Below are 14,436 nucleotides of genomic sequence, written 5' to 3' on the forward strand. Positions count from 1 at the left end.
GAGTGCTTGCCTCCTGTAGTAGACTGCATCTGAGTGTACGCCTCCTGTAGTAGACTGCATCTGAGTGTACGCCGACTGTAGTAGACTGCATCTGAGTGTACGCCTCCTGTAGTAGACTGCATGAGTACATGCCTCCTGTAGTAGACTGCGTCTGTGTACGTCTCCTGTAGTAGACTGCGCCTGAGTGTACGCCTCATGTAGTAGTCTGCATCTGAGTGTATGCCTCCTGTAGTAGACTGCATGAGTGCACGCCTCCTATAGTAGACTGTGTATGAGTATACGCCTCCTGTAGCAGACTGCGTCTGAGTGCACGCCTCCTGTAGTAGACTGCGTCTGAGTGCACGCCTCGTGTAGTAGCCTGCATCTGTGTGTACGCCTCCTGTAGTAGACTGCGCCTGAGTGCACGCCTCCTGTATCAGACTGCGTCTGAGTGCACGCCTCCTGTAGCAGACTGCGTCTGAGTGCACGCCTCCTGTAGTAGACTGCGTCTGAGTGTACGCCTCCTGTAGACTGCGCCTGAGTGCACGCCTCCTGTAGTAGACTGCGCCTGAGTGCACGCCTCCTGTAGTAGACTGCGTCTGAGTGCACGCCTCGTTTAGTAGTCTGCATGAGTACACGCCTCCTGTAGCAGACTGCGTCTGAGTGCATGCCTTCTGTAGTAGACTGCGTCTGAGTGTATGCCTCCCGTAGTAGACTGCGCCTGAGTGCACACCTCCTGTAGTAGACTGCGTCTGAGTGTACGCCTCCTGTAGTAGACTGCGTCTGAGGGTACGCCTCCTGTTGTAGACTGCGTCTGAGGGTACGCCTCCTGCAGTAGACTGAGCCTGAGTGCACGCCTTCTGTAGTAGACGCATAGAGTGCACGCCACCTGTAGTAGACTGCATGAGTGCACGCCTCCTGTAACTGAGTGTACGCCTCCTGTAGTAGACTGCATCTGAGTGCACGCCTCCTGTAGTAGACTGCATCTAAGTGCACGCCTCCTGTAGTATACTGCGTCTGAGTGCACGCCTCCTGTAGTAGACTGCGCCTGAGTGCACGCCTCCTGTAGTAGTCTGCATGAGTACACGCCTCCTGTAGTAGTCTGCATGAGTACACGCCTCCTGTAGTAGACTGCGTCGAAGTGCTCGCTTCCTGTAGTAGACTGCGTCTGAGTGCACGCCTCCTGTAGTAGACTGCGTCTGAGTGTACTCCTCCCGTAGCAGACTGCGACTGAGTGCACGCCTCCCATAGTAGACTGCGTCTGAGTGTACGCCTCCTGTAGTAGACTGCGTCTGAGTGTACGCCTCCTGCAGTAGACTGCATATGAGCGTACGCCTCCTGTCAGGGTGGATAAAAATCAATGTTTTAAAAAAAAAAATAATAAAAAAAATAAAATAATACAAAAAAAAAAAATCGGATTTTTTTTATTTAAATCGGATTTTTTTTATTTAAATCGGATTTTTTTCAATAAACTGCTTTTTGAGGAAAATATTTTACCTGGTTCTTCCATCATGAGATAAAGCGGAGTTGTTTAACTCAGTAGAATAAAGGCTGTATATGTGTAACATTCACAATGCCATGCTCTTCCAGAGGTTTCTGTAGGATTAGTGGGCAGTTTCTCTCCTATATTATCACAGACGCTCGCTTTACTTGCGCAGTTCTCAAAACTGAATTTGACTCCGCAGAGGTCCCAGCCTCTTCTTCACGGCAAAAATGTTACAACATGAACAGAGTTGAGAAAAAGACCTTAATCCTATTGTTCTACAAAAAATACAAAAAAGACCTTAAAAATATATTTTTATTGTAAATAAATAAAAATTAAATATAAATAAAGAACCACTTATAACCTATAGACAAAAAGTAGGGATCCTAGGGTCAGGATAAGCTCATAAAAAATAATAGAGCAGAAAAAATATATATGATAATAAGGAAAGGACTAGGGATGATAGTGGTGCCTCACCCTAAGCTGTACCCTTCCTTGCAGCGGAGGTTGGCACCCTGGGATACGAAATGGCGCCCCCGCTCAACGTCGACTGACCCTGATAACCCTAGTAGGTGTCCCTACCACAAGCCACCACCCAAACAAACACCACAAAAAAAACAGAAAAAAAGTGTAAATGTACACTAAAATGCTGTAGCTGGTACTGACTGCTGATAGTGATGATGAGCTTATTATAATAGACTCTAGGAGATTACCAAGACTCTTACTAATGTGAATCACTAGAAGATAAGGTGATTTACAAAGATAAGGTATAAACACTGATAGGCGTGGGCAGCGAGAAGTACAGACGCTGCACGCGGTCCGGAAGTAGTCTTTTTTCTGGCGTCGATATCACTGTATATGACATTTGGATCATGATACGCTCTGGCGACGATGCCCTCGCATATGCTATGACTCTATTTTATTTTTTCTGGTGGTGATGCCATTAAGCTTTGATCAGCTTATTATTTATGCTCTATTTTTGAGACACGATGCACTTATAAATATTCATATAATAGAATAAACCTATTATTTGTCTAGCGCCGATGCCAGTGTGCACCAAAAAAAAGGGACTGAACATTGTCCATCATTTACGTTCAGATGTTTGAATGAATTTATCTTTTTCTGGTGCTGATGCCATTGTGCACTATAAGGGATTGATCTAAATATCATTAATAGCCATGTCCCTATATATATATTTTGTCTGGCATCGACACCATAAGATGTATCAAGACTCTTCTGTTTACTAATAGGTGACTACTTGAGAATTTTTCTTATACTCCACCTGTATCTACCTCTGAGAAGAGTAAAGTGTGTTATCAAACAGTGTTTATAACTTATCTTTGTAAATCACCTTATCTTCTAGTGATTCACATTAAGGTACCTTCACACATAACGATATTGTTAACGATATCGTTGCTATTTGTGACGTAGCAACGATATCGTTAATGAAATCGTTATGTGTGACAGCGACCAACGATCAGGCCCCTGCTGGAAGATCGTTGGTCGCTGAATAAAGTCCAGAACTTTATTTCGTCGCTGGACTCCCTGGAGACATCGCTGGATCGGTGTGTGTGACACCGATCCAGCGATGTCTTCACTGGTAACCAGGGTAAACATCGGGTAACTAAGCGCAGGGCCGCGCTTAGTAACCCGATGTTTACCCTGGATACCATGCTAAAAGTAAAAAAAAACAAACACTAGATACTTACCTACAGCTGTCTGTCCTCCAGCGCTGCGCTCTGCACTCCTCCTGTACTGGCTGTGAGCCGGAAAGCAGAGCGGTGACGTCACCGCTCTGCTTTCCGGCTCCCAGACAGTACAGGAGGAGAGCAGAGAAGCAGAGCGCAGCGCTGGAGGACAGACGGCTGTAGGTAAGTATGTAGTGTTTGTTTTTTTTTACTTTTAGCATGGTAACCAGGGTAAACATCGGGTTACTAAGCGCGGCCCTGCGCTTAGTTACCCGATGTTTACCCTGGTTACCGGCATCGTTGGTCGCTGGAGAGCGGTCTGTGTGACAGCTCTCCAGCGACCAAACAGCGACGCTGCAGCGATTCGGATCGTTGTCGGTATCGCTGCAGCGTCGCTAAATGTGAAGGGGCCTTTAGTAAGAGTCTTGGTAATCTCCTAGAGTCTATTATAATAAGCTCACCATCACTATCAGCAGTCAGTACCAGCTACAGCATTTTAGTGTACATTTACACTTTTTTCTGTTTTTTTTTTTTTGTGGTGTTTGTTTGGGTGGTGGCTTGTGGTAGGGACACCTACTAGGGTTATCAGGGTCAGTCGACATTGAGCGGGGGCGCCATTTCGTATCCCAGGGTGCCAACCTCCGCTGCAAGGAAGGGTACAGCTTAGGGTGAGGCACCACTATCATCCCTAGTCCTTTCCTTATTATCATATATATTTTTTCTGCTCTATTATTTTTTATGAGCTTATCCTGACCCTATGATCCCTACTTTTTGTCTATAGGTTATAAGTGGTTCTTTATTTATATTTAATTTTTATTTATTTACAATAAAAATATATTTTTTAGGTCTTTTTTGTATGTTTTGTTTTTTTTCTAGTTGAATAGACCTTGGTCATTTGTTTCTGTTTTTTTTCCTATTGTTCTACAAACCTATGAATACAGAATCAACCCCTTCAGTGCCAAGTCCAAGAAGTTAGACAATATTTTTCTGATTGTTTGGAGTGGAATAGATCTGCACAACACAAGAAGAATGTGAATCTAAGTGTGAGGAGGAGGAAGGGCAAGCAGACAAGAAAATGAAAGTGAAACTTTGAGCACAATACTGCAGCATAGCCACAGACAGACAAGTCTGGATCTGTTTGTGTGTACGATCTGAGGTTTATTACATTCTTTCCTTATAATGGCAGCAGGCCGTAAAAGAGACCCAGTTTGGGAATATTTTAACGAAGCTCCTTCGCCTATCGGTAAGGCAGGCATGCGTGCAAAATGCAAACGATGCAAAAAAGAGATGCAAGGCCTGGTGGCGCGAAAGAGGCAACATCATGAGAAGAGCTGTGATGAAGATGACCAAAGAAACACTTCTGAACAGGCAGAATCTTCAGGTTGGTAAACATTTTTATTGAATCCTATTTCTAAAGACTGGACTGTCATGTGTGAGAAAAATTATATTTCTTATTATTACTGCATGTTACTGTCATTTGGTACAGTTATGATGAAAAACAAATATTCCTTTTGGGGCAGGGGCAGTGATGTGTTGTGTACAATAAGCAGAAATTGTATAAACAATAAAATAACAGCATTGACTTTTTTTGTTTAGGGGAATTCATGGATTCTGAAAACTATCAACCTCCAAGATCACCATCATCCTGTTCTACAGTTTCAGAGTTATCCATCCAGGATAGTGCTTCATTAGCAGCAGCAGCATCATCAGACACCCACAGCCACATATAACCATCACCCAAAAGGAAGAAAAAACCTTTACCTCCTGGAACCACCATAGATAGGTTTGTGATAAGAACTAGCAGATTAGAAAAAGAGTTGATTGATGAAAAAATTACCCAGTTTATTTATGCAACGAACTCATCTTTCCGTCTGACTGAGAACCCACATTTCATTAATATGGTTCAGTCACTGAGACCAGGATACAGTCCACCCAGCAGAGCTGATGTTGCAGGGAAACTGCTGGATCAAGTGTATGACAGAGAAATGGAGCAATGTGCAACAGCTCTGGTGGGTAAAATTGTTAACCTAAGTATTGATGGGTGGAGTAATGTCCACAATGATCCTATTGTATGTGCTTGTATAACAACAGAAGAAGGTAATTCCTTGCACAATCAACTGATACGTCAGGAAATGCACACACAGCAGAATACTTACAAGAAGTGGCAGTAAAAGCTATAACGACATGTGAACAAAAATTCAAATGTCTAGTACGCAGTTTGGTCACTGACAATGCTGCAAACGTATCCAAGATGAGAAGAGATTTAGAAGAGCATGGAGGGAATACAAAGCTGCTAATAACATATGGTTGCAGTGCTCATTTGCTGCACCTCTTAGCCAAAGACTTAAGTGTTCCATAAATAAAGGCTAATGTTGTTGAAATTGCTAAATACTTCCGTAATAATCATTTTGCTGCAGCAGCTCTGAAACGGATGGGTGGAACCAAGCTAACACTCCCACAAGATGTTAGATGGAACTCTGTGGTGGACTGTTTTGAGCAGTATATCAAAAACTGGCCTATTCTGATGACACTTTGTGAAGAAAATCGAGATAAAATAGATGGCACTGTCACGGCCAAAATCCTCAACATTGGGCTTAAGAGAAATGTTGAACATATGCGGAGCTTCCTGAAACCCATCTCTCAAGCTTTAAACAAAATACAGAAAAATATCTGTTTTATTGCGGATGCTGTTGAAATTTGGAAGGAACTGAGTGAACACTTAAAAACAGAACTACACATGGACAGAATTAAATTACAAGCAGTAAACAAACGAATGGGACAAGCACTGACTCCAGCTCATTTTTTGGCAAATATTGTCAATATCCAATATCAGGGTCAAAACCTAAGTGCTGAGGAAGAGGAGTTAGCTATGACATGGGTATCCAGCAATCATCCATCTTTAATGCCAACTATAATAAACTTCAGAGCTAAGGGGGAACCATTCAAGAAATATATGTTTGCTGAAGATATTTTAAGGAAGGTCACACCAGTAACCTGGTGGATGTCACTTAAGCGCTTGGATTTAGAGACTGTTCAAGTAATGATTTCACTTTTAACAGCAGAAGCTTCTTCTGCAGGCGTTGAAAGAATATTCTCTTCCTTTGGACTCATTCATTCTAAATTGAGAAATCGGTTGGGACCCAATAAAGCAGGAAAGCTTGTTTTTCTTTTCCAGATTATGAATAGGAACAAAGAAGAAGATGATGATGAAGATGACGACAAGTGAGCTACAGAGGACAGCAGGGACAGTAGTATTTAAGTTTTTCATGTGTCGGCTGGGCTGACAGTCTAAGTTTCTTATAATATATATATATATTTTGTTTAGCCAAATTAGTTAACAAACATGGATGTTTGTTTAAGCACATAACTTATGCTGAAATGTTGTTATTGTTTCAGTTGAATAAATCTATTTAAATTGTTATTACGGTCAGGATTATTTTTCTCCTTCCTAAGTACAACAGAACAGTGGTGTCCAAATATGAATGATTAACCCATTAAACTGGGGAGAAAAAAGTAATATAAAAAGTGATTCTAAAAATCTTCATCTACTTGCATGTTAAAGTAGCAAGAACTAGTTTAGGTAGAAACTTTGATTTAAATCAAGCCTTACTGACTAGTGATTTAAATCGTGATTTAAATCAGTTAGATTTAAATCAAATCCACCCTGCCTCAAATCCACCCTGCCTCCTGTAGTAGAATACGTATGAATGTATGCCTCATGTAGGCGTACACTCCTGAAAAAAGTGAACGACAGAGCGCAAGTTCGCTCCGCCATCACCATTGCAGTCTATTGGTGTACGAACCCAGTTTTGTTGGAAATTTTGGATGCATGCCCCGACGGAGACACAAAGCAATGTGAAAGCACCCAGAGGGAAGTTGAATCTGTGATTGTTTTATTTGCTACATATAGCAATTCTATCAGTCTTTTATGACACCCAGTCACAGAAAAGAGGCATGGGGGCATGTGCGGGGAAAACCACAACACTTACATGCTGCTGTCAGAGATTGATAGTGGCATTTAAGTTAACAGCAGATGCCAGCTATTAAATAGAGTCCGCATCTATCCTGTGTGGAGCAGTCCACTCCACAATTCCTGATTCTCTTTGTGGACCCTTAAAGGTGTAAAATCACAAGCAATACTAAATACTCCCAATAGAAAATAGATTTTATATTAAATATATAGAATAATTGGTCTTGTTTCCATCTGTAAATGGAAAGGAACAACCTAAGGATAAACATCCCACTATATACTGTGCTAAACAATTGGAAATACTATTAAGAATCATCAATTTTAATAATAATTAAAAAGAACATAAACACCTTAATATAATTACAAAAAGGATTTGTTGCTTATTTATATCGTTCAGTTGAGAAGATTGCAGCGGCATCTCTTGCCCCCAAAGTACATACAGTATTCCCAGAAACAGAATGTCGAGCAATGTTTGTGGAATCAGGAAATGACAATGTGAATGGATTCTGCCTTGGTCATTAGCTCTGTATCAAATATACAATGATATTTAATGAAATTTTATTTACAAGTCACATGAAAATAGAGCCATCCACAACAATGTAAACTTAGGAGAAGAGATTTTTTTGCATCTCTGTAGAACAAAATCTAAGACCTCTACTGAGTTTATATCTTCCTACTGGTAAAGTTTAGGTACTTGGCATTGCTGACGTCTGTATGACAGTCCCAAGCATGGCATGTAAAATGCCTGATCGTTATAGTAGTTACTGTAGATTTGTATTACCACTTCATCACCAGCACATTGATAGTGTGAATCTGTCACCAGCTTTTTTTCATTTCTGCGATTTAACACGTATTCAGCCGCTTGCTGTAGTTTTGATAAACTCGATGTTATCTGCTGCAGATCTACCAGTGATACGAAGCTTGGTATAACCCCCGATCACACCACAGATTGGCAGATTTCTGCCTATACACAGTACACATAGAATGCTGCCAATCAGTAGTGACATGAGTGAATTTTATCAGGTCCCTGCTTATTCCGCAAGCTATAGTGCTTACCGAATAAGCTGCAGAGGGAACCTGGATACATGGAGTGCTCCGGCTGATCAGCTGTCCAGTGCCGCAGGTGCATGTGTCATCACTGTGTCACAATACATGCATGGAGAGCCCGTCACACAGGCTCTTCATGCATGTGTTGTGACAGTGAAACAGCCGCGACACATGCACCTGCGGTGCCGGACAGCTCATCAGCCGGAGCACTCCATGTATCCGGGTTCCCTCTGAAGCTTATTTGGTAAGTACTATAGCTTGCCAAATAAGCAGGTACCCAATCAAATTTGCTCATCTCTACTCTTAAGTATGGAGGACTACATGGCAGCAAGTTTACTAGTCCTCTTCTAATAATCTGCTGATTTTATCAAATCTACAGCAAGCAGCCCAGTAAGTGACACATCACTGGAATATACATCAGTCTCTACATTATGCTGCTCTGAGATTAGGTTGCAAAAATCTGGTGTCAAGATTACCATTGAATATCAGTTCTCAAATATTGTATTCCTTCATTATGTGATCAATTCAATATCCTGCAGAACTTTACTGCACGTAGCCCAGAACTTTATGGCAGACTGTAGTCTAAATCTCCTTTGGTTTGACTGGCTGTAAAAGGTGGCGTTGTAGGAAGTTTTCCTTTCCAAGTAGTGAAGTCTACAGGTTGTATCTCCTTTATGTGTCCATGACAAAACAGAAATACAATACCGTAACGTAAGTAACCACCAATCAGAAAGTGTATTAAGTGATAGATGAACCATAATATGCATGGGGAACAATTACCATGGAGACCTTCAACGCCCACCTAAGAGGAATACTGATTGTGTAGGTAAAAAGATGTGGATTCTGGATGTGTTATCTCACTGTGCACTGGCCCTCCTCATAGCACCCAGTTTTGGACTCTGGGGTACGCACTAAGCACACTGGAGGAAGGGACCAGAAGCAAGTACCAAAATAACAACTACACAATCACAACCATCGTCTTTTCACCTATAGTTATTACAGTGGTTTTTCCGGGATGTTTTTCCATTGTGACAGATTCTATTTAAGAATTTCAAGAGTTGCTAAGCTTTAGCAATGAAAAAAAATGGGGAGGGAAAAATGACAAAAAAAGAAAACAAGGTCAGTGATAAATTGAAGCAATCGTTAGATGATGGAGGGCTCTGGCTTCAGGTAAAAGAGAGTGGTCCATCGCAGAGATTTCCTGTATCCCATCCTGCACAGATCTATTTTTTAACAAGGAGAAAAAAAATCCTCTGTGAAAACAGCAGCATTCCATGGTAACCAAGGTGTAAAGGCAAAATAGTCCCTGCTGGGGAATGTCAGCTCCCGAAGGCACTCATCTCACAGCATTCTCCTAGTCACTATCAGACTCCTCCTTATATTTGGCTCTAATGGCTTGTCCATTTTGAAGAGGCATCTCTTCATAGTCACTCCTGCAAGCAACAAAGAAGAAAAACATCTTTAACATAGGCTTTAAGAAGTTTTATTTACTTACAGATATTGTAGAAAAGTATCAGCATTTGATATTTTGGGGCCTTTGGTCCATATAGAAAACATTTTTTAACCCCTTAAGCGCCCTTCACAAGTCCGTTTTTTAACCCCTTAGTGACAGAGCCAATTTGGTACTTAATGACCGAGCCAATTTTTGCAATTCTGACCACTGTCACTTTATGAGGTTATAACTCTGGAACGCTTCAACGGATCCCGCTGATTCTGAGATTGTTTTTTCGTGACATATTGTACTTCATGTTAGTAGTAACATTTCTTTGATATTACTTGCGATTATTTATGAAAAAAACGGAAATATGGCGAAAATTTTTAAAATATTGCAATTTTCAAACTTTGTATTTTTATGCCCTTAAATCAGAGAGATATGTCAAGAAAAATAGTTAATAAATAACATTTCCCACATGTCTACTTTACATCAGCACAATTTTGGAAACAACATTTTTTTTTTGTTAGGGAGTTATACGGGTTAAAAGTTCACCAGCAATTTCTAATTTTTACAACACCTTTTTTTTTTTTTTTTTCAGGGACCACATCACATTTGAAGTCATTTTGAGGGGTCTATATGATAGAAAATAACGAAGTGTGACACGATTCTAAAAACTACACCCCTCAAGGTGCTCAAAACCACATTCAAGAAGTTTATTAACCCTTTACGTGCTTCACAGGAACTGAAACAATGTGGAAGGAAAAAATGAACATTTAACTTTTTAGTCACAAAAATTATCTTTTAGCAACAATTTTTTTTGCAAACATTTTAATTCAGAACCATTTTTTTATTTTCACAAGTGTAAAAACAGAAATGTAACCATAAATTTTGTTATGCAATTTCTCCTGAATACGCCAATAGCCCATATGTGGGGGTAAACCGCTGTTTGGGCGCACCGCAGAACTTGGAAATGAAGGAGCCCCGTTTGACTTTTTCAATGTAGAATTGGCAGGAATTGAGATTGGACGCCATATCGCCTTTGGAGAGCCCCTGATGTGCCTAAACAGTGGAAACCCCCCACAAGTGATACCATTTTGGAAACTAGACCCCTTAAGGAACTTATCTAGATGTGTGGTGAGCACTTTGAACCCCCATGTGCTTCACAGAAGTTTATAACGTTGAGCCGTGAAAATAAAAAAAATCGCATTTTTTCTACAAAAATGATCTTTTTGCCCCCAAATTTTTATTTTCACAAGGATAACAGGAGAAATTAGACAACAAAAGTTGTAGTGCAATTTCTCCTGAGTACGTCGATACCCAATATGTGGGGTTAAACCACTGTTTGGGCGCACCGCAGAGCTTGGAAGAGAAGGAGTGCCGTTTTACTTTTTCAATGTAGAATTGTCTGGAATTGAGATCAGACGCCATGCCGCGTTTGGAGAGCCCCTGATGTTCCTAAACAGTAGAAACCCTCCACAAGTGACCCCATTTTGGAAACTAGACCCCCCAAGGAACTTATCTAGATGTGTGGTGAGAACTTTGAATGCCCAAGTGCTTCACAGAAGTTTAGAATGCAGAGTCGTGAAAATAAAAAAATATATTTTTTTCCACAAAAAAGATTTTGTAGCCCCCAAGTTTTTATTTTCACAAGGGTAACAGGAGAAATTGGACCACTAAAGTTGTTGTCCAATTTATCCCGAGTACGCTGATGCCCCATATGTGGGGGTAGCCCACTGTTTGGGCGCACGGCAGAGCTCAGAAGGGAGGGAGCACCATTTGACTTTTTGAGCGCAAAATTGGCTGTCGTGTTTGGAGACCCCCTGATGTACCTAAACAGTGGAACCCCCCCCCCAATTCTAGCTCCAACCCTAACCCCAACACACCCTTAACCCTAATCCCAACCCGATCCATAATCCTAATCACTAACCCTAACGATAATCACAACCCTTACCCCAAAACAACCCTAATGTCAACCCTAACCATAACCCTAATCAAAACCCTAAATCCAACACACCCCTAATCCTAATCTCAACCCTAACCTCAAACCTAACCCTAATCCCAATACACCCCTAATCACAACCCTAACCTTAACCCGAATCCCAAGCGTAACCCTAATGCCAACCCTAACCCTAATCCAAACCTTAATCCCAACTCTAACCCTAACTTAGCCCCAACCCTAGCCCTAACTTTAGCCCCAACCATAGCCCTAAGGCTACTTTCACACTTGCGTCGTTTGGCATCCGTCGCAATCCATCGTTTTGGACAAAAAACGGATCCTGCAAATGTGCCCGCAGGATGCGTTTTTTGCCCATAAACTTGTATTGCAGATGGATCGTGACGAATGGCCACACGTCGTGTCCGTCGTGCACTGGATCAGTTGTGTTTTGGCGGACCATCGGCACAAAAAACGTTCAATGTAACTTTTTTTGTACGTCGCGTCCGCCATTTCTGACTGCGCATGCGTGGCCGTAACTCCGCCCCCTCCTCCCCAGGACATAGATTGGGCAGTGGATGCATTGAAAAACTACATCCGCTGCCCACGTTGTGCACAATTTTCACAACGTGCGTCGGTATGTCGGGCCGACGCATTGCGACGGCCCCGTACCGACATAAGTGTGAAAGAAGCCTAACCCTAAATTTAGCCCCAACCCTAACCCTGAATTTAGCCCCAACCCTAACCCTAAATTTAGCCCGAACCCCAACCCTAACCCTAGCCCTAATTTTAGCCCCAACTGCTCTTCTCCTGCCGGCCGGCAGATGGCGATAGATGGCGGGCGCACTGCGCATGCGCCCGCCATTTTCTTTTCCCCGGCAGCCAGGAGGAGCAGCAGGAGGACCCAGGGACACCGCTGAGTATGATAGGGCCCCCGAATCCCCCTATTTCTCTGTCCTCTGATGTGCGATCACATCAGAGGACAGAGAATTACACTTTGCTTTTTTTTTTTTTGCGGTCACCGGTAAACAGTTAATTACCCGGTGATCGCAAAACAGGGGTCGGTAAAACCGACCCCAATCATGTTCTTTGAGGTCTCGGCTACCCCCGGCAGCCGAGACCCCAAAGAACCTCCCGGTGCCGGCCCATCGGGATGGCGGTGCCCATCGGGAGCCACGAGAAGCACCGGGGGAGATAGGTAAGTATTGGGGGGCTACCTGGGACCCCATTTCTCTGTCCTCTAATGTGCGATCACATCGGAGGACAGAGAAATTAAAAAGAAATCGCGTTTTTTTTTGCGATCGCCGGTAAACGGTTAATCACCGGAGATCGCAAATGCGGGGTCGGTAAAAAAAACCCCAAATCATTATTCTAATTTTGGTTATAGACATTACCACAATGAATTTTAAACAAAACAATTCAGATGCAGTTGAAGTTCAGACTTTCAGCTTTCATTTGAGGGTATCCACAGTAAAATTGGATGAAGGGTTTAGGAGTTTCAGCTCCTTAACATGTGCCACCCTGTTTTAAAGGGACCAAAAGTGATTGGACAATTGACTCCAAGGCTATTTCATGGACAGGTGTGGGCAATCCCTTCGTTATGTCATTCTCAATTATCAGATAAAAGTGCCAGTGGCACTGGGTCACTAGTGTTTATTGATGATGTGACACCGGACAGAAGCAGCCAAATTAATTCTGAGGTATTCAGAGCCGTACTGTGTGCTCAGATCCAGCCAAACTGATTGGTCGTCGTTTCATACTACAGATGGACAATGACCCAAAACATAAAGCCAAAGCAACCCAGGAGTTTATTAAAGCAAAGAAGTGGAATATTCTTGAATGGCCAAGTCAGTCACCTGATCTCAACCCAATTGAGCATGCATTTCACTTGTTAAAGACTAAACTTCAGACAGATAGGCCAACAAACAAACAGCAACTGAAAACCACCACAGTGAAGGCCTGGCAGAGCATCAAAAAGGAGGAAACACAGCGTCTGGTGATGTCAATGGGTTCAAGACTTCAGGCAGTCATTGCCAACAAAGGGTTTTCAACCAAGTACTAAAAATGAACATTATATTTAAAATTATTGAATCTGTCCAATTACTTTTGGTCCCTTTAAAAACACGGTGGCACATGTTAAGGAGCTGAAACTCCTAAACCCTTCATCCAATTTTAATGTGGATACCCTCAAATGAAAACTGAAAGTCTGAACTTCAACTGCATCTGAATTGTTTTGTTTAAAATTCATTGTGGTAATGTCTATAACCAAAATTAGAAAAATGTTGTCTCTGTCCAAATATATATGGACCTAACTAACTATAACAAGGCTCAGGCAATCAATAAACAGATGTATTAAATATACCAAACTAAAGGTAAATACAAGACTGAGCGCAGGAGTCACAACAACAGCACCAGAGCCTCGGGAGAGCGAGTGCCGACACAGAGGTAAAGGAGCAGGCACAGGAGGGGAGTATAAGCTGTATTATTTTATAGGGGCCAAGTATGGGGGATGAGAAGAAGTTATCCAAGTAGTGGACAACTTCTTTAAAGTAACAACTCTGGAAAGCTCCAACATATCCCAGTGATTCTGAGATTGTTTTTTTTTGTATCACATTGTACTTTATGATAATGGTAAATTAAAGGGCCACTGTTACCCCTCCATCCATTATAAACTAAAAGAGCCACCTTGTGCAGCAGTAATGCTGCATTCTAACAAGTTGGCTCTTTTAGTTTTTGGTTCATGCATTCCGAAAATAAAGCGTTTTGAAACTTATCCAAAATGCCTATATTTGTCCATGGAGGCGGGTCCTCACTCCCCAGCTTGAACCGCTACTTTGCCGTCGCTCAAATTTTCAGGGGCTCTCGGCGCCGCCCCCTCCGCACTGTTTTCGCTTCAAAAAC

The 14,436-nt window shown here is 42.1% G+C and overlaps 1 protein-coding gene across 8 annotated transcripts in view; it reads right to left on the reverse strand.

Annotated features, from left to right (window-relative positions):
• Nucleotides 1–8,883: 8,883 nt before the first annotated feature.
• The window catches only part of TMEM181 (transmembrane protein 181), a 325,398-nt gene continuing 319,845 nt past the window's right edge, over nucleotides 8,884–14,436 (reverse strand). For all 8 annotated transcript variants that reach the window (XM_069769350.1, XM_069769352.1, XM_069769353.1 and 5 more), the window contains exon 17: nucleotides 8,884–9,600. In XM_069769350.1, coding sequence (XP_069625451.1) covers nucleotides 9,522–9,600 — 79 coding nt within the window. In that variant the 3' untranslated portion in view covers nucleotides 8,884–9,521. The remainder of the gene's footprint in view (nucleotides 9,601–14,436) is intronic.

Source organism: Ranitomeya imitator, chromosome 5 (assembly GCF_032444005.1).
Source record: "Ranitomeya imitator isolate aRanImi1 chromosome 5, aRanImi1.pri, whole genome shotgun sequence".
Classification (NCBI taxonomy): Eukaryota; Metazoa; Chordata; class Amphibia; order Anura; family Dendrobatidae; genus Ranitomeya; species Ranitomeya imitator.